The sequence below is a fragment of the Ovis canadensis genome, chromosome 15, assembly GCF_042477335.2.
Source record: "Ovis canadensis isolate MfBH-ARS-UI-01 breed Bighorn chromosome 15, ARS-UI_OviCan_v2, whole genome shotgun sequence".
Classification (NCBI taxonomy): Eukaryota; Metazoa; Chordata; class Mammalia; order Artiodactyla; family Bovidae; genus Ovis; species Ovis canadensis.
The window spans coordinates 23,071,801-23,091,956 of NC_091259.1; the positions used below are offsets into that span (position 1 = coordinate 23,071,801).

General features: G+C 45.6%; 1 protein-coding gene across 1 annotated transcript in view; it reads right to left on the reverse strand.

Annotated features, from left to right (window-relative positions):
* Positions 1-2,949: 2,949 nt before the first annotated feature.
* Positions 2,950-20,156, reverse strand: part of ENDOD1 (endonuclease domain containing 1) — a 34,658-nt gene continuing 17,451 nt past the window's right edge. The window contains exon 2 of the mRNA XM_069554928.1: positions 2,950-7,116. Coding sequence (XP_069411029.1) covers positions 5,914-7,116 — 1,203 coding nt within the window. The 3' untranslated portion in view covers positions 2,950-5,913. The remainder of the gene's footprint in view (positions 7,117-20,156) is intronic.

The window sequence follows — 20,156 nt, forward strand, 5'->3', positions numbered from 1 at the left end:
GTGGCCACTGCTGAGTTTTCCAAATTTGCTGGCATATTGAGTGCAGGACTTTCACAGCATCATCTTTTAGGATTTGAAATAGCTCCACCGGAATTCCATCACCTCCACTAGCTTTGTTCGTAGTGATGCTTTCTAAGGCCCACTTGACTTCACATTCCAAGATGTCTGACTCTAGATGAGTGATCACACCATCGTGATTATCCGGGTCATGAAGATCTTTTTTGTACAGTTCTTCCATGTATTCTTGCCACCTCTTAATATCTTCTGCTTCTGTTAGGTCAATACCATTTCTGTCCTTTATCGAGCCCATCTTTGCATGAAATGGTTCCCTTGGTATCTCTAATTTTCTTGAAGAGATCTCTAGTCTTTCCCATTCTGTTGTTTTCCTCTATTTCTTTGCATTGATCACTGAAGAAGGCTTTCTTATCTCTTCTTGCTATTCTTTGGAACTCTGCATTCAGATGCTTATATCTTTCCTTTTCTCCTTTGCTTTTCGCTGCTCTTCTTTTCACAGCTATTTGTAAGGCCTCCCCAGACAGCCATTTTGCTTTTTTGCATTTCTTTTCCGTGGGGATGGTCTTGATCCCTGTCTCCTGTACAATGTCACGAACCTCATTCCATAGTTCATCAGGCACTCTATCTATCAGATCTAGGCCCTTAAATCTATTTCTCACTTCCACTGTATAATCATAAGGGATTTGATTTAGATCGTACCTGAATGGTCTAGCGGTTTTCCCTAGTTTCTTCAATTTAAGTCTGAATTTGGCAATAAGGAGTTCATGATCTGAGCCACAGTCAGCTCCTGGTCTTGTTTTTGCTGACTGTATAGAGCCTCTCCATCTTTGGCTGCAAAGAAATATAATCAATCTGATTTCGGTGTTGACCATCTGGTGATGTCCATGTGTAGAGTCTTCTCTTGTGTTGTTGGAAGAGGCTGTTTGCTATGACCAGTGCATTTTCTTGGCAAAACTCTATTAGTCTTTACCCTGCTTCATTCTGCATTCCAAGGCCAAATTTGCCTGTTACTCCAGGTGTTTCTTGACTTTCTACTTTTGCATTCCAGTCCCCTATAATGAAAAGGACATCTTTTTTGGGTGTTAGTTCTAAAAGGTCTTGTAGGTCTTCATAGAACCATTCAACTTCAGCTTCTTCAGCGTTACTGGTTGGAGCATAGACTTGGATTACCATGATATTGAATGGTTTGCCTTGGAAACGAACAGAGATCATTCTGTTGTTTTTGAGATTGCATCCAAGTACTGCATTTCAGACTCTTTTGTTGACCATGATGGCTACTCCATTTCTTCTGAGGGATTCCTGCCCACAGTAGTAGATATAATGGTCATCTGAGTTAAATTCACCCATTCCAGTCCATTTTAGTTTGCTGATTCCTAGAATGTCGACGTTCACTCTTGCCATCTCCTGTTTGACCACTTCCGATTTGCCTTGATTCATGGACCTGACATTCCAGGTTCCTATGCAATACTGCTCTTACAGCATTAGACCTTGCTTCTATCACCAGTCCCATCCACAGTTGGGTATTGTTTTTGCTTTGGCTCCATCCCTTCATTCTTTCTGGAGTTATTTCTCCACTGATATCCAGTAGCATATTGGGCACCTACTGACCTGGGGAGTTCCTCTTTCAGAATCATATAATTTTGCCTTTTCATACTGTTCATGGGGTTCTCAAGGCAAGAATACTGAAGTGGTTTGCCATTCCCTTCTCCAGTGGACCACATTCTGTCAGACCTCTCCACCACAACCTGCTCGCCTTGGGTTGCCCCAAGAGCATGGCTTAGTTTCATTGAGTTCGACCAGGCTGTGGTCCTAGTGTGATTAGATTGACTAGTTTTCTGTGAGTATGGTTTCAGTGTGTCTGCCCTCTGATGCCCTCTTGCAACACCTACCATCTTACTTGGGTTTCTCTTACCTTGGGCGTGGGGTGTCTCTCCACGGCTGCTCCAGCAAAGCGCAGCCGCTGCTCCTTACCTTGGATGAGGGGTATCTCCTCACCACTGCCCTTCCTGACCTTCAACGTGGTATAGTTCCTCTAGGCCCTCCTGCGCCCGTGCAGCCACCGCTCCTTGGGTGTGTGGTTGCTCCTCCCAGCCGCTGCCCCTGGCCTCGGACGTGGGGTAACTCCTCTTGGCCGCTGCCCTTCAGGCATGGTATCCTCCCAGCTTCTGCCCCTGACCTCGGACATGGGGTAGATCCTCTCAGCCATGCTTAGTGTGCAGGTCACAGCCACCTGAGCTATTAATGAGCTATACTCCAAATTTTAAAAAAAAAAAATGGTTTGGAATGTAATTATTAGAAATCAAGCCATGATCTGGGAGAAAATACTTAGAGAGAGAAACCACGAGAATTCTGAGAGCCCATTTACGAAGGCCAAGGAGTTCACACTACATGGCTTCTAGTGTTCACATTTTGAAACCTCAGTGGGTGACAAGTTTAGGTGAAATGCTGAACAAGACATCAAATCACACATAAGACCCGGCCCACACTGGGAAGGCAAGAGCTAATGCCATCTCCACCCCAGGGCTGAGTGCCCCACTAAAGGCCACAGAAGACTACCTCCCTCCGGAGACTGTGTGTCATATCTCACACTGGGGAGGGCGGGGGTGTTCCTAAGGAATAAAAAGTTAGAATGTTCCTATAACTTCCTACGTGATTCAGAAGCAGTGAAGCAGTAGGTTCCTGGGTGCTTCAAATATTTCATGTCCCAAATAGCTTTTCAGAGAAATAACGTGGAAAAGAAGGTTCAGGGCCTGTTTCACTGATCTAACCTGTTTTCTCATATATGATTAAAAAATTAAAACAAAAAATCCAGATGGGAGTGGAAATGGCTTGAGTTAATGTCAATCAAGAAGAAAATGGAAAAAAAAAATCAAAGATAACCCTCCAAACCTCATTCCAAGATTCTCCCCTTTATATATTTTCCAGAACAGCTGATGAGTTGTCAACAGTTATTTTATTGAGCATTGCAAGGTGCACAGCATTGTACATAGCTTGAAAATGTCAGATTGACTCATCACATCCTTTATAAAGGCTTCCCCAACGTCCATGTTTTGTGGGTTTTCCTGCTGTGCTCCAGGGATGCTAGTACCATTGCAGGCTTACCACGATGTGGTCCATGGATCAGCTCACCGCATCCTCCCCACTAGATATCTGAACTCCTCAAAGATGGGATGCACGTGTTGTCAGTCTCTGCAACTTAGATGTTCAAATGCACGTTGGATGGATGAATGACCAGTGTTTCGCTCTAGCTCCTTCTTCAGATGCCTTCGTCTGCATTTAGGGGCAAGTGCTGATGCTGAAGCGAACACTCACAAGTCACAGTGGAACAGAGGAGTGTCCACAGGCGTGGCTGATCCAGACTAGAAAGTCAGCTCTGCAGTGACGAAGAGCTGGCTGACCTCTCCAAGGGCCTGAGAACATAGCAGAGCCACAGAAAAACCTTCCAGCCAGAGACGGGGCTCATCAACTCAAACTCCCACCCCAAAGGCCAACGTGGCTCACTGGGGCGGGCCAGCGGTCTGGCCACCTTCTGGGGCTGGTGAGCCACAGGCACAAAGACCCACGGTCCAGAGTGGAGGCTCTCAGCCACCCAACCTTGGGGATTCGTTTTCCCTTTATTATCCCTTTCCAGATTTCAAAAAAGGCCACACCATAATAAATAAATAAGACACTAAACAACTAGAACTGAAAAGGAAGACATTTTCAAATGGTTCTCGAGAAAAGTTTAGATGCCCTTCTCCTTGCATGGTGCCAAGGGGCTCAAGCTGCCATGGATGGCCCCCGTGGGCCTTTCGGTGTGCAGATAGGTACTCTGAGGGGACATTAATTCCACGGGAGGCAGCAAGCTTACTGGTGTGCATGGACGGCTAGTTGCCTCATCACATGGGCCAAACCCATTTAATTCATCAGAGTCCAGTTTGTTCGATGGATGATGGAGAAAAACTGGCCCTAGACCAGGGAGGCACAGATCTGACATCCAAGGTGTGGGATGTCACCTCGGATAGGACCCGAGCAGAAGACCTTGGCTCCCGGTCTACCATCAGTTGGCATCAGGCGTCAGCTTCCTCATCAGAGGCGGCTTTGGTCAGGCTGAGCTTGTCTCTGGCCAGACCATCTCTCTGGTCCCCTCTGAAATTCCCTTACTTTCATCTGCCAGGATTCTACCTGACCCATCAGTACCAAGGCACACTCTTCTCCTCCATGGCTCCTCACGCTACTGAAATGAAGGAAAGCCTGACTACAGATTTTTACGGTCACCAGCAGAAGTGTTGGTAAAATACTGCCTAAGAGTCTTAGATAATCTAGTGTATTACTTCCTATGACAGGTTCATGGTCTGGTGTCCCACTATCCTACCTCACATAAGAAACTGATCAGGATGGCAGCTTGCCGGCTGCCCTGGTACTTCAGGTCCAATTCCATTATTCTTCTGCAAAAAAAGTAACTCTCATCACACTCACATTTCTTGGGCATCAACTTGATGCCGATGGTTCGCCCATCCTTCTCTCCTCATTGCCTTTCTGGACCCAGGTCTCTGCACTAAACTTTCAAATGCATAGTGGCCTGCACCCCCAAATCAGCAGTTTACACTGGGTCCTATTCTACCTCACAGGAACTCTTTAGAACACTCAGAAAAATCCAGGTGATTCCCCCTCGGCGCTAGAAGGCAGAGCAAAGTTTGGGAGCTTCAGCTTCTTCCTGTTATCATTTTTCAGTGCAAGAATTAAAATGACAAGTGCTTGATCAATAAATTGGAGATTAGCTCTCATAAATAACTTGCTTTAATGGGAGAGTTATGTTTTCTAGCATCAAACACACTATAAAAATAATTTCCTGAGATAATGATTCTGAATCAAGACTATATACATATAAACTTAGATATATGTGTATGAATTTTTTTCCAAGATGGCCAGAAGAGTTATAATTTTCTGACTATTTTTTTATACCTTTATACTAAAACCACCATTTAAGGACAGAGTCAGAACATTTTACTCTATTGGGTACTTGCTGGAAGTTTAAGAAAGACTGATCTAGTATTTTGCAGAATATGAATTTTTGTATTAGCTTAACATGTAGATCTTTGAGCTCCATCTTCTCAGCCAGAGATTTAATATATGTTGTTAATCCAAGCTTGGGTAAGGATATCCTCAGACCTACGGCACCTATTCAGAGCAGAGGTCTGATCTTTGCACTCCCTTTTTAATATCTGGGTAGCGTTCAAGGGGCAAACAATCTTAGCCCTTGCAGTCAGAATTTGTTATGCCATATTTGCATATAATGCTTACCATTAACTCAAAGGAAAAATGCAGCAAAATTCAACTTTGGAGAAACAAAACAACCTTACAGATCCTCGGGAGTCATGGAAAGCTAAGGGACGTAACAGATTCTATATCCTAAGAGAGCTGTTTCAACAAGGAAGTGGTCTGTACCTCACCAAGTCAGCTGAGCTGGGGAGAAAGAGAAGCAAAATGATAACAAATTGGCCAGGAATACTTATATCAGTTTTGTCTTGAGTCTCAGAGAGTAATAGCAGGAATAAATTCCTTTCTAGTTTTCTCAGAGACAGTTTGGTTTAAAGTGGTCCTCTTCCAGATTCTTCTTCTGTAATTTTTACTGATCACAAATGAACACCAGCATCTCTCACAAGGTCTCCTGTATCAGAGTGACTAACTGAAGGGGACGGCTTGGAAGTTCACCCACATCCCAACAGGCAACCTACACATAATCCCACCCTGAACATGTCTCTTGGGTTAGGTTGGAACAGGCAGACACCCTCACCAAAGGCCAAAATATAATTGACAGTGAACAGAAAACCATAGTATAGACAAAATATTCCAGCTTTCTCTATTATAAAAAAAATCAAATTCACTGGGGCCGGGCACTCATTATTTTTTTTTTTTCTATAACTCCCCAGGATTGTCAAAAGTAATCTTGTAGCCAACCCGCTTGCAGACAGTAAAGATGACCTGAAACAGACCACCCATGGTGCCAAAAGCCGTGTCAAAGAGCAGAGAGAGGATGCCACCAAGGCCCATGGCAATGTCCCTGCAGACAATCGGAACTGCGCCTATGGTGTACACGGGGAACGTGGCCACGTCCACAAGCACCCGGACAGGGACACCCACGACGCGGCAGACCACCTTCAGCAGGCAACAAAGGATCCGGAGCACGGCCCTGGTGATCCTGACCGTGACTTTGAGGACCTTCCAGGGAATGCTGCCCAGTTCCTCCCCGATGGTCAAGAAGTAGGTGATGGTGGCTGACCCCAGGCGATAAAGGCAACTTTCTAGACCGTTAATCACCTGCTTGGTGACATACCAGAGGAAATACACAGTGTACTTCAGGATCCCAAAGGCAAGGTAATAAATTAACTGGCAGAGCTTGATCAACGGGGTAACGACAAAGCCCAGGAGTCTTCCCAGAAGACTACTCCCTTCCCCAGATGTCTCCGGAGGTGGCAGGGCAGACCTGGTTCCCCTCGCACTGGAGAGCGTCTCGGAGCCGCCCTCAGAGTCCAGCCTCCGCTCCTCGTCCTGGACTTGGTTAACCACCTCCAGGATTTTTTTCATCTTCTCTGTGTCTTGGTCAGTTTCCCCACAGTTGTTCTGGAACAGCTGAAGGTGGAATGGAAGCAGCTTCTCCAGGTCCCTCAGCATCACATCCTCGATGACCTCCCGGTCACGGGTGTGCTTGACAAAGCCCATGGCCCAGCCTCCTGCAGGGACCGCGCAGCAGGCCGCCAGCCAAACAAACTCCGGGATGCTCACTCTGTTGCTGACCCTGAGGTCCGAGGGCACGGCACCTGTGATGATGTAGAGCTCGTCCCCACTGCCACACTGTGGGGTCAGAGCTCGCTCCATCAGGCTGTTGAGATTCATGTACCACCTTTCCTGGAAGGACGGGGTCATCGGAGCCGCGTTTGTGAGAGTGAAGGTGGCCGAGTGGGGGTCAGTGCTGAGAGAGAATGGGTAGAGCTGCCCGGTCCGGTAATCAGAACCCAGGAAATCTGCATTCAAGGCTTGGTTGCTTCCCAGCTTGTTCACAGACCTGACGGCCTCGGCCTCATCCGTCACCTCCTCCAGGCTGCTGTTGGGGTCATCAATCTGAAAGGAGAGAGCGAGGTTGAGATGCGTCCCTGTTCACAGCAGACTGGGGATCCTCGGACCATTCTGCCCAGACTCTAGTGAAGTCCCTACTATACAGACACTTCCAACGCTTTGGTCTGGAAGTACACACACACTTCGTCCTAATAGCCCACAACCCTAGTGTCTGAAAGCATCTTTCAAGTTGGCTATATCCTCTTCCACTCTCTGTGTCTATTCCATTCTTGACCTACAGTAATGACCTATCCCACACTCACACAAATACACCATCAGAACACCAGTTTTCAATCTGCTGCGGTTTTATAAATGTCATGCCCTTTTCCGGGAATGTTTTTCCATGAGATTCAAACTGACTGCAAAAATGAAAGCAAGGGGAAAAGCAAATCTCAGCAGGCCTGTAAAAATCAGAACTTGAGTTCAGATAATCAGCCACCAATGTGAGCTGCAATTTAAAGAACGTAGTCTTAAGTGAATTTTGCATATTTGGGGATATACAAAGAGCAATCAACTCTAATCAGAGAATTTAAATCAAACAGAGGGACATGTATAGATTATTGTCAGTTATATTAGATACTTCCCAGGCCAAGATAGAATTTGACCAGCTGCTCTTCGAACTTCATCTCCTCCTAATATTTGCAATTATTAACAATGCATTTTCTGTCTAGGCCTATTGAGCTATTTGCTAAATATCAATAACTATATATATCTCCCCCTTAGTTCTGCTCTATTCATTTTAAATTCAGCAGTATAATATATACGTCACTTTGCCAATCTGAAAAGATGAAAGGAAAGAGCTCAGGACTGACCCCAAACTCTGTTTTTAGCTCCCAAATTAGACTATAAATTTCTTGACACCATGGATCCTGTACAAAGGACCCAGTCAAGGACTGACACATACTAGAATCTCAACTTGTTTTTTAGTCACTAAGTCATGTCCAACTCTTTGTGACCCATGGACTGTAGCCTGCCCAGCTCCTCTGTCCATGGGATTTTCCAGGAAAGAATACTGGAATAAGTTTCCATTTCCTTTTCCAGGGAATCTTCCCAACCCAGGAATCAAACTCATGTGTCCTGCATTGGCAGGGAGATTCGTTACCACTTGAGAATCTCAAGGCACTCTTGTTAATCTGAGATCAGTATTAACTGATCACTGCAGTATTTATAATGGCAGGAAGCTGAACCAACCTACATTTTCAAAAACTGGCAACAGTTAAATAAATGGTGTTATATCCATCAAGGAAATATCTCAAAGCCACTAAAAAGCACTTGTAGTGACAGGGAAATATGTGCTATAATTTTGAAAGGAAAAGGCAGATTATAAAATTAAATGATAACAATTTTTTAAGGCTAAAAATGAGCAAGAAAAAAGTTTGAAACACATGAAAATGTCCATTATGGCTGATCGACTCCTAAGGATACAAGCGATACATTTTTTCCCTTGTTTTCTTGTTTCTCTTGGTTCAGCTCTTACCTACATCAACCCACAGATGATTTATAAGTTAGTTTCAAAAGGAAAAAAAGAAATGAATTAAAAGAAGTAAATTCTGACTAATTGATTCCCTAGAGTTGGTGCTACTTGCTAAACCCAAGAGGGCCAAGGCCATGTGGATTGCTGTACCTCACGTGGGAGGGCAACCCACTCTACATTTCTCCAGCTCTGCAACAGCAAATGTAGGCATGCTCATGCACGCAAATGTAGCATTAGTGAGGGCAACGAATGAGCAAGTTGGTGTGAAAGCAGGAATAGTCATGAAAGCTAATGGAGTATTCCATAGCCTCACCTTTCAAGGTCGTTCCATCCCTGCCCCCAGACTCAAATTAGAAATGATCCTGGATGGTCCCCACTCCCACCATACCCCTAGAGGACAGCGATAAGACACTCACCCATTTTGTAAAGCTGCCCTTGCTCTCCTATAGCCAGAAGATACAACTCATGGAAATATCTGCCTCATTCCTGAATCATGAGATCAAGGTACGGCAGAGCCAAGATTGTAGAGTCTTGGGTGGAAGGCCAGGAATTTTAGGGTGCCTGTTTATTCTCCCTGCTTACTAGGGTACTGTGTCTGCATTTAGCCTGGTGTGGCTTCTTTATCCCATCTAGAGGAAACCTGGAGCTGGGTTTTGGTTTTTTTTTGTTCTTTTTTTTTACTGGTAGCCAGTGACAGAGCATAGGGCAACACACTGGTTCATCTTCTTTCCAAGAGCCACCCAGGGATGAAATAATGCCTGCAAGGACAGAAGGCAGGCTGGAACACAGAGAAAAGAGATTCTTAGATAAAGAAGGGGAAGGAACCAAAAAGGGCCAGGCAGGGAAAGAAAAGGGGAGGGATAAAAGAGAGGGAGGAGAAAAGAAGAGAGTGAGATTGGGTGTGTGTGTGTGCATGTGTGTGAGAGACAGCCTACAACATCCTGCTCTTAGAAACCAGAACTGTGGGTTGATTTACTCCCAAACTTCAGAGCATGGTCTCCCGTGGCTAAGGTCAGAGGAGACTAAGGCAGGGGCTTCCACGTCCTCTCAGGCCACTTGAGTTCAATGGGCTCCAGGTATCTGCCATAACGGAGTCTCTCCTGCCCACAGCTCGCAGGTACATGGGAACCGGCCAGGATGAACCGAGGTGACTGCGGAGGTCGGGACCTAATTCCGCAGTGGGCCCTGTGCGCCTCCCTGCCCTGAGCCTCTGCAGGCAAAGCAGAGACTAGACGATGTGGTCCAGATGCACAGGCAGGAGAGAGCATGTCTTCCTTTCCCTTTTCCTGGCCTTCTTCAGAACCTCACATCCATGTATTGTTATGAACCCCAAATTGGCCCTATGGTTTGATGACAGGGTAGAATATAGTGTTGGAAATGAAGATAGAATGTCTGTATCCGGTACCTATATAGCAATACAGCAGGAGGTCAAGGACTAATTTTTCTTAACTACCAGTTAAATGATTTCAATATAATGTTACAGAAGGTCTTTTTTTTCTACCTGATTCTACAGGTGGGGAAACTAAAACACAGAAAGGTGAATTTTTCCAAAGTCATCCAAAAATTAGCAGGACAGAATTTGAACTGAGGTCAGTCATTTTATTCCTAAGGTACACATTCTTTATGACTAAGCCATGCTTTCCGCATATTAACGGACACTGCTGTACCAGTTTTCTATGCCAGAGAGTAGAAAACCAAACAGAAAAAGAAATCACAGTCTCCTTTTCTCTCTATGACACAGAATAAATGAAATTCCTTAAATGTACAGGGAGAGAAGCCGGTCTGAGCGCCCTGGGGTTGCAATCCCCAGAAAGAAGGGAGAGTGGAAAGGGGAAGGTGAACGGGCACACATGCAGACCAGCCCTCAGGCTTCCTTTCTGCCTTTGCCCAGAGCACACAGAAGCTCAGCCACCAGCTTCACAAGCCAAGGAAGGTGGCAGCTCAGGCAGGAGCAACCAGCCAGAGTAGTTTCCAGCTTGCACTTAGTCGCTCAGTCATGTCCGACTCTTGCGACTCTATACACTGTAGCCTGCCAGGCTCCTCTGTCCATGGGATTCTCCAGGCCAGAATACTGGAGTGGGCTGCCATTTCCTTCTGCAGGGGATCTTCCTGACCCAGGGATCGAACCCACGTCTCTTACATTGCAGTCAGACTCTTTACCGACTGCGCTATGGAGGAAGCATACTACTACCCTTAAAAAGTGGGCAGCTGGCTGGTTTCCTGGAGACGTTGGTTCTATTAGCACCTTACTTGGCTACTTGCTTTCTTTCTCTACACCAGCAGCTATAACAGAGAACAGTAAGCACAGTGAAACGTCATGGAGAAAAACTGTCAGGCATTCTAGGATTGTCTTGTCTGGTCACAGTTCAATACAGTGATGTATATACTGTACATAAATCAGTGTGGATGCTACCAGTCAAAATCAAAATAGAAAATAATAGATTTCTCAAGGCTTACCTAACACAGTCTTACGAGGGAAGTTGCTCAGTCTGTCTCTTTGCAACCCCATGGACCATAGCCCACCAGGCTCCTCTGTCCATGGGATTTTCCAGGCAAGAGTACTGGAGTGGGGTGCCATTTCCTTCTCCAGGTGATATTCCCAACCCAGGGATCGAACCCAGGTGTTCCACATTGCAGGGTGATGCTTTACTGTCTGAGCCACCAGGGAACACAGTCTTAAATCTCTGACCAAAATACCAAAGAACGTTTTATGAGACCATATACTGATCTTCAATGAACTCTCTATTCTCTCCTCCGAGGATCCAATCACATCAAAGCCTCTCTTTCTGTCCTTTTTTTGTGACTTACGTTCTTTTTCATAGTGTTGTGCATTAGTCGTTCTGCCAGGTCTGACTCTGAGACCCCATGCACTGTAGCCCTCCAGGCTCCTCTATCTGTGGACGCCTCCAGGCAAAAAGACTGCAGTGGGTAGCCACTCCCTTCTCCAGAGGATCTTTCCAACCCAGGGACTGAAGCTGGGTCTCTTGCATTGCAGGCAGATTCTTTACCATATGAGCCATTTATATCTTATTAACTCTCTATATTGCCCTCCAGGTGAGTCCTTAGATCTATCTTCCAAGTCACTAAGTCTCTCCTTAGGTATGTTTAGTTTAATACCTACTTTGTTGAGGTGTTTTTCTTTTTTCCTTTTTGTTTCTCATTTCAATGACTCCTCTTTCTTTCCTAGCATTTCTATTTGGTTCTATTGAAAATTCTGTTGTTGTTTTTTTCTCTTGAGAAATTTTTTTAATCTTTCTTAGATATTCTTAAATTACCTTTAAGATCTGTCTATTTTATTTGGCTTCTCAGTTTATTTTGTTGCTCCTATTGCTTGACTTTAGGGTCATGTGTATACTTAAGTGCTCTGCAATTTTTGCCCATGAGCTTGTCTTCATAAAAGGTCCATGATGGTCTGCTGAAAACAAAAAAGACAAAAATGGAAACAAAAACAAATCTAATAGGACTGCATTTGCAGTTGCTTCTTCTGGAGCTCTAAAGAGTTCAATGAATCTGGACTAGCTTCTGAGTTTTTTCATAGGTTAGGGTTTCCACATGGAGAAAGCAGTGCACATTTGGACCCATACAAAGGAAAAATGACAGCTTCAGGCTTACTTCTGGAGGTTGACTGTTTCCACTAATGACATGGTGTAGGCAGCTACTTCCTATAACAACTTACAAGTACCTTTCCTGCCTGGTTCACCAAAGCTGCAACAGTTTGCCAGCCCCTAGCTTTACCTGGAGAGCTCAGCTCCAGACCCACGGCATGGATAGGTTATGTAACCTTGACGTCTGTCCACAGGCAGTTTAGAGCCCTAGCCCCTAGCTTCCACGTGTCCTCCCACACACAGCTTTGGCTATTGATTTCTCATATATTTCTGGCACCTGAAAATTTCTTTTTTGCTGAAATATGAATTTAATTTAAATATATAGATAATTTTAAAATTCAATATTTCTATGTGGTTGCAGTGGAAGGTGAGGAACTGCACACCTGCCCAGGAACTTTGTCTAAGGTTATAAAGTTTCTGCTAAAACATGCCTTGTTTACTTTTATAACTCACTATAGATTTATCATCCCCAAATTTATTTACTTTGCTTAAATCTCCTTCTTTTCTATTTAGGCCACCTCCTGTGTGGTGTAAGCAGAACAGTACCTTCCCAGACCTTTCTCTGATGTGTCAAGAACTTTACAGGCTGAACTCTCTCACTAAGAATAAGACAGAAGGACTCCCAGCCCTTTGCCAAAACACACCAGCCAGCTTACAAACAACCTGTTTGGGTTTTGTTTATTTTTTTACTAATTCCTTTGCTTTATCTATTAGCTATAATTCTCTCATCTCTTCATATAGGTGTTTCTGTCTTATTCAAATTCATTTTCATTGATTTTGTATTTGCAATTTGGAGTCATTAAAAATGGATATTCCATTATGAAGTCACTCTACCATCTCATAAAACATATTAAAACCCAGGGCCTTAAAACGGTCTGCTAACTGATCTCTACTGGGAGAAACGTCTATCACGATTTCTACTTTCTGTCTTAAAGCTGCTTTAACTTATGACAAAAGTTAACCTGTCTTTGAATTATGACAAAACTTTGTTTTGATCTCAAGATAACTGTGGTTCTAATGTCATTTGTTAAAGAATCATCTGAAAGTCTAAATAAAATCAGTTCTAACAGCTTCCCCCATCATCATGCTTACTAAACTCTATGAAACAACCACTGTATCTTAGTAGGCTCTCACTTTCTGAAGGAACAGCCAAGTGTGTGTGTAACTAAAATCTCTGACTCATGTATGGGAAACCGTACTGAAAACAATAAGAATATTTGATTTAAAAGTCGAATGCATTCTTTGAGACACTGTCCCATAAAGGGCAGGTGTTTTTTTGTTTTTTTCCAGGCTCTCTGCAGACACAGTTTAATGACCTGGTTACTGCAATTACAGTAAATTACCAACAACACTGCTCCCTAAAGACAAAAATACACCTATGATGTAAGAGGTAATTTCAGATTACAGTTTTTGGGCTGCCCTCGCCCTTTTGCAAGCACCACTAACCTTTCTCTTCGGTTTCTCAGCAGACTCCCTGGATGAAGGGACAGGTACAAAGCTCTCTGTGTAATCTACCTCCCTATTGACCTAGTCCTCCTGGGCTGCCAGTGTTATTTGATACAGCTTCTGGGTTTAATGGAATTTTTTTTTTTTCCTAATCACAACATGTTAGGTAAGTTTTAGAAGAATGAGCACTCCCCATCCACCAGTATCCTGCCCCATAAACAACTTTATAATAAATTCCTTTTCAAATTTAATGCCAAGAAAAAAACCTGTTTCTCTCAATGAGTTGGTCTGTTTGCTTTAGCAGACAGCCAAAGCTACTTAAACCCATGGGATTTTTTTTCCCCTCCTTTGGAATTAAATAAAAGGAGACTTTCAATTTTCCTGCTAATAGGCATGGAAGAAAAATAGATTAGGAGAAAATTGAGAAGGAGAACTGGAGGGGAAATAGACACCCATTCAACAATATGTATTGAGGCTATTTATGCGTGACTGCTACTGTAGGAGAAAACAGGAGGAATTTAATAACAATAATAACCAGCAACACTTAGTGAGCACCACATGGCAGGCGCTATTCTAAGAATTTCACATGTACTAAATCAGTAAGTAGCTGCACCAAGTACTCACTCATCTCAACCCACAAAAACTAGGTACTATTATTATCATTTTTTGACAGGTGGAGAAACTGAGGCACATCCAGATTAAGTAGCATACTCAAGGTCACACAGTTGGTGAGTGATGATGTCACAGCTGCTGCTCTGAATCCCTGCTTCACATACCTCCAAATGGCATCAAGAAACTCACCATCTACTTAGAGAAGCAAGACACAGACACATACAAAACTAAATAGGAAACCAAGGAAAAACCAGATAAAGTTAAGTGCCAAATAAATGTTATGAAGAAAAAGAGCAATCAGATTCCAGAGGAAGGAAGGACACCATAAACAGTCAGAGAAGATAAGATATCTTTAGCTTTTGGAGAAAACAAAAGTTGAGGCAGGGTTAGAAGGATATGCAAGGTTTTGATAAACCTAGAGAAACAGAAAGGTCAGTATGGCTTAAGGAGACATCTGCACAAAGGCTTGAGAGATGGGGAGTCTGTGAAAATGGGACTCTGAGAAAGGAAAAGCTTTAATTGGGAGGGATAGCAGGGGACCAGATTATAAATGATCTGATATACAGATAACTCCTCATAGAATAATTACAACTAAAGCTCACCAAGCACTCTCTAGGTAGTGAGCACCATGTAAGTGTGTTACAGGACACACCTTCTTAATCCTAACAGGATCCCTACTGCCTCCTCTGTAGAACGTGTAACGCAGGCTCAGTCACTGAGTAGCGTGTGGATATCACGCTGTCGGTGGGGGAGGCTGAGTTTGCAAACCCACGTGGTCTGACTTCAGCAACTATAAAGTGCTCCAGCTCCTCTCTGCTCTCTAGGTCCTTTCAATGCTGCGTTTCCGAGTCTGGACTTGATCTGTACATTCCCTAAGGCCAGAGCATCAGTCAGTTCAGTCACTCAGTCGTGTCCGATTCTTTGTAACCCCATGAACCGCAGCACGCCAGGCCTCTCTGTCTATCACCCACTCCCGGAGTTCACTCAGACTCGCGTCCATCAAGTCTGTGATGCCATCCAGCCATCTCATCCTCTGTCGTCCCCTTCTCCTCCTGCTCCCAATCTCTCCCAGCATCAGGGTCTTTTGCAATGAGTCAACTCTTCACATGAGGTGGCCAAAGTACTGGAGTTTCAGCTTTAGCATCATTCTTTCCAAAGAAATCCCAGGGTTGATCTCCTTCAGAATGGACTGGTTGGATCTCCTTGCAGTCCAAGGGACTCGCAAGAGTCTTCTCCAATTCCACAGTTCAAAAGCATCAATTCTTTGGTGCTCAGCTTTCTTCACAGTCCAACTCTCACATCCATACATGACCACTGGAAAAACCATAGCCTTGACTAGACAGACCTTTGTTGGCAAAGTAATGTCTCTGCTTTTCAATATGCTATCTAGGTTGGTCATAACTTTCCTTCCAAGGAGTAAGCATCTTTTAACTTCATGGCTGCAGTCACCATCTGCAGTGATTTTGGAGCCCCAAAAAATAAAGTCTGACACTGTTTCCACTGTTTCTCCATCTATTTGTCATGAAGTGATGGGACCAGATGCCATGATCTTCATTTTCTGAATGTTGAGCTTTAAGCCAACTTTTTCACTCTCCTCTTTCACTTTCATCAAGAGGCTTTTTAGTTCCTCTTCACTTTCTGCCATAAGGGTAGTGTCATCTGCATATCTGAGGTTATTGATATTTCTCCAGGCAGTGTTGATTCCAGCTTGTGCTTCTTCCAGCCCAGCGTTTCTCATGATATACTCTGCATATAAGTTAAGTAAGCAGGGTGACAATATACAGCCTTGACATACTCCTTTTCCTATTTGGAACCAGTCTGTTGTTCCATGTCCAGTTCTAACTGTTGCTTCGTTAGGAACATGTAATTCCAGGGAAATATACACTTACCCACACTGGGCAGGAAAGACCTTGAGGTAGCTGAGGAAATGGAAAGGAAAGGACATGTGCGTAACTCTGGAAGGAAGGTGCCCCAGGACGTGGAGGCAGACCCGGCAGGGTCCCTGGAAGGTGAAAGATGATGTCCAACTCTGGAGCCCAGGTCACCCGAAAATGAAGGGCAATGGAGGGAAAGTGAACAGGCCGACCTCTAAAAGGGACCAAGCTGACAGGCAGAAACATTTTATAGCAGCTGGAGATACAGAACTGGAGCTTGGGCATGAAAGCAAGGTTGGCCACAGAGAGATAAAGGTTCATCCTGGTGCACATGCATCCTGGGGTAGGAGTACTGGGGCATAACTCACGTGAGATTTGAAGGACAGCACATGTAGAGTTACATGGACAGCGAGAAGTGAACCAACAGATGCTTCTATTTTAATAGCTATGCATTAGTGTTTAATTTCTCCTGGGAATATATAACCAGTAATTCCTACACACAATTTCACGATATGATTATTTAGGATAAGACTAAATTTGTTTTCCAATGATTTTATTTAAAGTCAATGTAAAGACCAGATCTCAAGTAAATAGCAGTACAAGTGGGACTCTGGCGAAGCAGGGGTGCAAATGACTATCATTTAGAAAACACTGCAGTACAGCAACCCATTGAGTTCAGTCCAGTCGCTCAGTCGTGTCCGACTCTTTGCAACCCCATGAACCGCAGCACGCCAGGCCTCCCTGTCCATCACCAACTCCCGGAGTCCACCCATACCTATGTCCATTGAGTCAGTGATGCCATTGAACCAGCTCATCTTCTGTCGTCCCCTTCTCCTCCTCCCCTCAATCTTTCCCAGCATCGGGGTTTTTTCAAATGAGTCATCAACCCATTGACTCTTGACAAAACCCCACCAGGTAACTAGCATCATCATGTCCACTTTACACACAGAAAAACTAAAACTTGGGTAAGGGGCAGGTACAAGGCCACTCAATTTGTCAATGGCACAGCCAAGGCCATGCTGGGCATTCTCAGATTCAAAAGGTCCTAGCCCCACCCATCAGCAGCCCAGCCTCTAGGTGAGCAAGAGCAGTGAGGAAGGAGGCACTGGAGGATGGGATGGAGGGTGGACAGGAGGGGCAACTGGGAAACTGATGGAGCCGCGGGGGAATCAACTGTCCAGCATCACATCGAAGTCAAGAGAGGACAGAGCTTTGGCTAGAGGAGGATCAGCCGTGCACACCACCTGCACAGAGAGGAAAAGGAAGGATGGAGACAAGGGCCGAGGGCTGTGATGATGAGAGTCATTCATGAGGCTTCAGAGGGCAATTTCCCCAGCGGGCTCAGGAAGGAAGACAGGTGGTGGACGCGGCTGGGTTTGGGCAAGAAGATTCGAGCAGTCTTCCCTCGTGGCTCAGAAGGTAAAGCAACTTCCTGCAATGCAGGAGACCTAGGTTTGATCCCTGGGTCGGGAAGACCCCCTGGAGAAGGAAATGGCAACCCACTCCAATATTCTTGCCTGGAGAATCCCATGGACAGAGGAGCCTGGTGGACCACAGTCCACGGGGTCACAAAGAGTCGGACACGACTGAGTGACTTTACTTTACATAAAGGCAGGGGAGGAATATGGCCTCAGCAGGAGAAGCAGGGCCCACAGGGGTGAGAAAAGATATTCCACCAGCCCCCTACAAACTCCCAAGGAAGAAAGGGCACTGGGAGTGTGGGACAGCCTAGGTCTCCAGACATGCAGCACTGGGGAGCATCTCAGGGAGATGATAACAAAGCGATGGGCTAGAGGGGCAGGGGGTCCCTAAACAGGGCCCCTGTCCCAGAGGGCTCCTGGGCTGTGAAGTCCAGGCAAGCTTCAGGGCACCGCTGCTGGGAGCAGACAGAGCAGGAGCAGAGAGGAGTGGGGTGGGCTCAGGGACGGGGCAGGTGGGCCCATGGCTGATGGGGGCTGGCCAGAGTACAGACAGGGCTGAGGGGTGCGGGACACGAGGGAATCCGGTGCTGGGCAGGCTGACCCCAAGGACAACGTGGGGAACGGTCAGCCCAGGACACCAGGGAGACAGTTTCAACACGATGAAAGAATGATCTCCCATGTGAGCCACAGATGCGCATACGATGTCCTTGCAGACAAGGAAGGAGGGGCTCCAGGAAGAACGGATGGGCCTCTATCTCTGCTCCAGAATTTCTCCCTGGGAAAGCTGGTCATGGAGAAGGATGATCAAAGGGGTGCTGGAGCTCCGCACTGATGCACCCTAGGAAGGCTGGAGTCTCCTTCCCCCACTCAGTCTCCATAAGCACACGCTGATAATGATTCACACCAGACTCTGGTCGCAAGCAACCTCGCCAACTCCTATCGAACTGTGGGCACGGGGACAGGACGTTTCCTCTGGGGGTTGTTTTGCTTTTCAACCAGAGTTAGGTCCATGGATGAGCTGAACAGCACGAACTATGATACACGGACACAGATATTAAAGAAACGCGGTCACCCCACGGTCCATCAGCAGGTGGGTGGGAGGGCCCCCCTCACAAGAAACCGAGAGTGTAGCTGACCATCGGAACATCAGATAACCTTATCAGAGCTGGAGGCTGCGGACCGAGCCTCTGCACGCTCCCAGCGTCAGAATGAACTAGATCTGAGGACTCACCACGGAAAACACCCAGCTGGAGTTTCAGAAAAGCCCTGTTTCAAAAAAGAAGTGGAGGCCAGTGGGGCCACAAGAGGTGAGAAAGGATTTTTGAGGAGGAGTAAACCGCCAGGCCTTTCAGCTCCTCAGGAAAGGCATAAACAGCTGTGACCCACCCACTGCAGGAAAAAAAGAAATCCTCCCTGCTTGGCATCAAAAATCTTTATCCTCTTGGGAGTAGAAACAGCTTTAGAAGAATGAGAAGGATGCTTTTTCCTTTTTTTTTAGGGGATGAGAAATGCAGGGTTTTTCATTTCCTGAACAGCCTTCCTGCCCTGAGTCACCCTTCCTCCAGGCTGCCCACACTCCCCCCTGCCTTCGGGAAGAGCTGCCCCGGCACTGGGCACACTGTAGGCGCCTGGCAGGCATCTGCATCGGGGAAGCCGTGCAGACGCAAAGACATGCGCGACCTAGGAGTTCTACACTCCTAGGTCAGAAGACGGTGGGACAGGAGAGGGGAGGAAAGGATGGCGCCCTTGCATGTAAGACCTTCCTTTGTCTTCAAAATCTGAACAAATGCAAATAAAAGGGGCGGGGTGAAAAAAAATGATCCAATCCTGAATTTGCTGTATGACTCAGGGAACTCAAATGGGGGGCTCTGTAATAATCTAGAGGGGCGGGAGAAGGTGGAAGTCAGAAGAGAGATTCAAGAGGGAGGGGACCTAGGTATACTTGTGGTGAATTCATGTTGATGTGTGACAGAGATCAAACCAATATTGTAATCATTAATCAATTAAAAATAATTTTTTTAAAAAAGGAAAGAAAGTGGAAGAAAAAAAAAGAGAAAGTGGAAGAAAAAGAAAAAAAGACCCAATCCTAAATTGGCACGGGGTGCAGGCAAGGGAGGCCTTGAGGGAAACTCCCGTGGGACGTCTCCCGCCCCTTCACCGGGAGCCTGAGACAGCCCCCTGCGCCTTTAAGGCCTCTCTAGACCTGTGGTACCTTCTCGGATTACAACACCCCTGGTCCTATTCCTCCTTACTCGATGAAGCCAGTTTTCCACTCCACTGTTGCTTTCTTTTCCAGCGCAATTATTTTTAGCATTTGACTATGTGCTACAGAATTCAGAAAAGTCAGTTAAATTGAGACATCCCCATTTCTCATTTTTTCCACCTTCGATGTGCAGACAAGATCAGAGGTTCTTAGAACCACCTGTGTGTGTGCTCCTTTCAATCCCAAGGACTGTAGCCCACCAGGCTCCTCTGCCCATGGAACTTCCCAGGCAAGAAGACTGGAGTGGGTTGCCATTTCCACCTCTGTCTCCAGAGGATCCTCCTGACCCCAAGTTCAAACCCGCATCTTCGGTATTGGCAAGCAGATTCTTTACCACTAGCGCCACCTGGA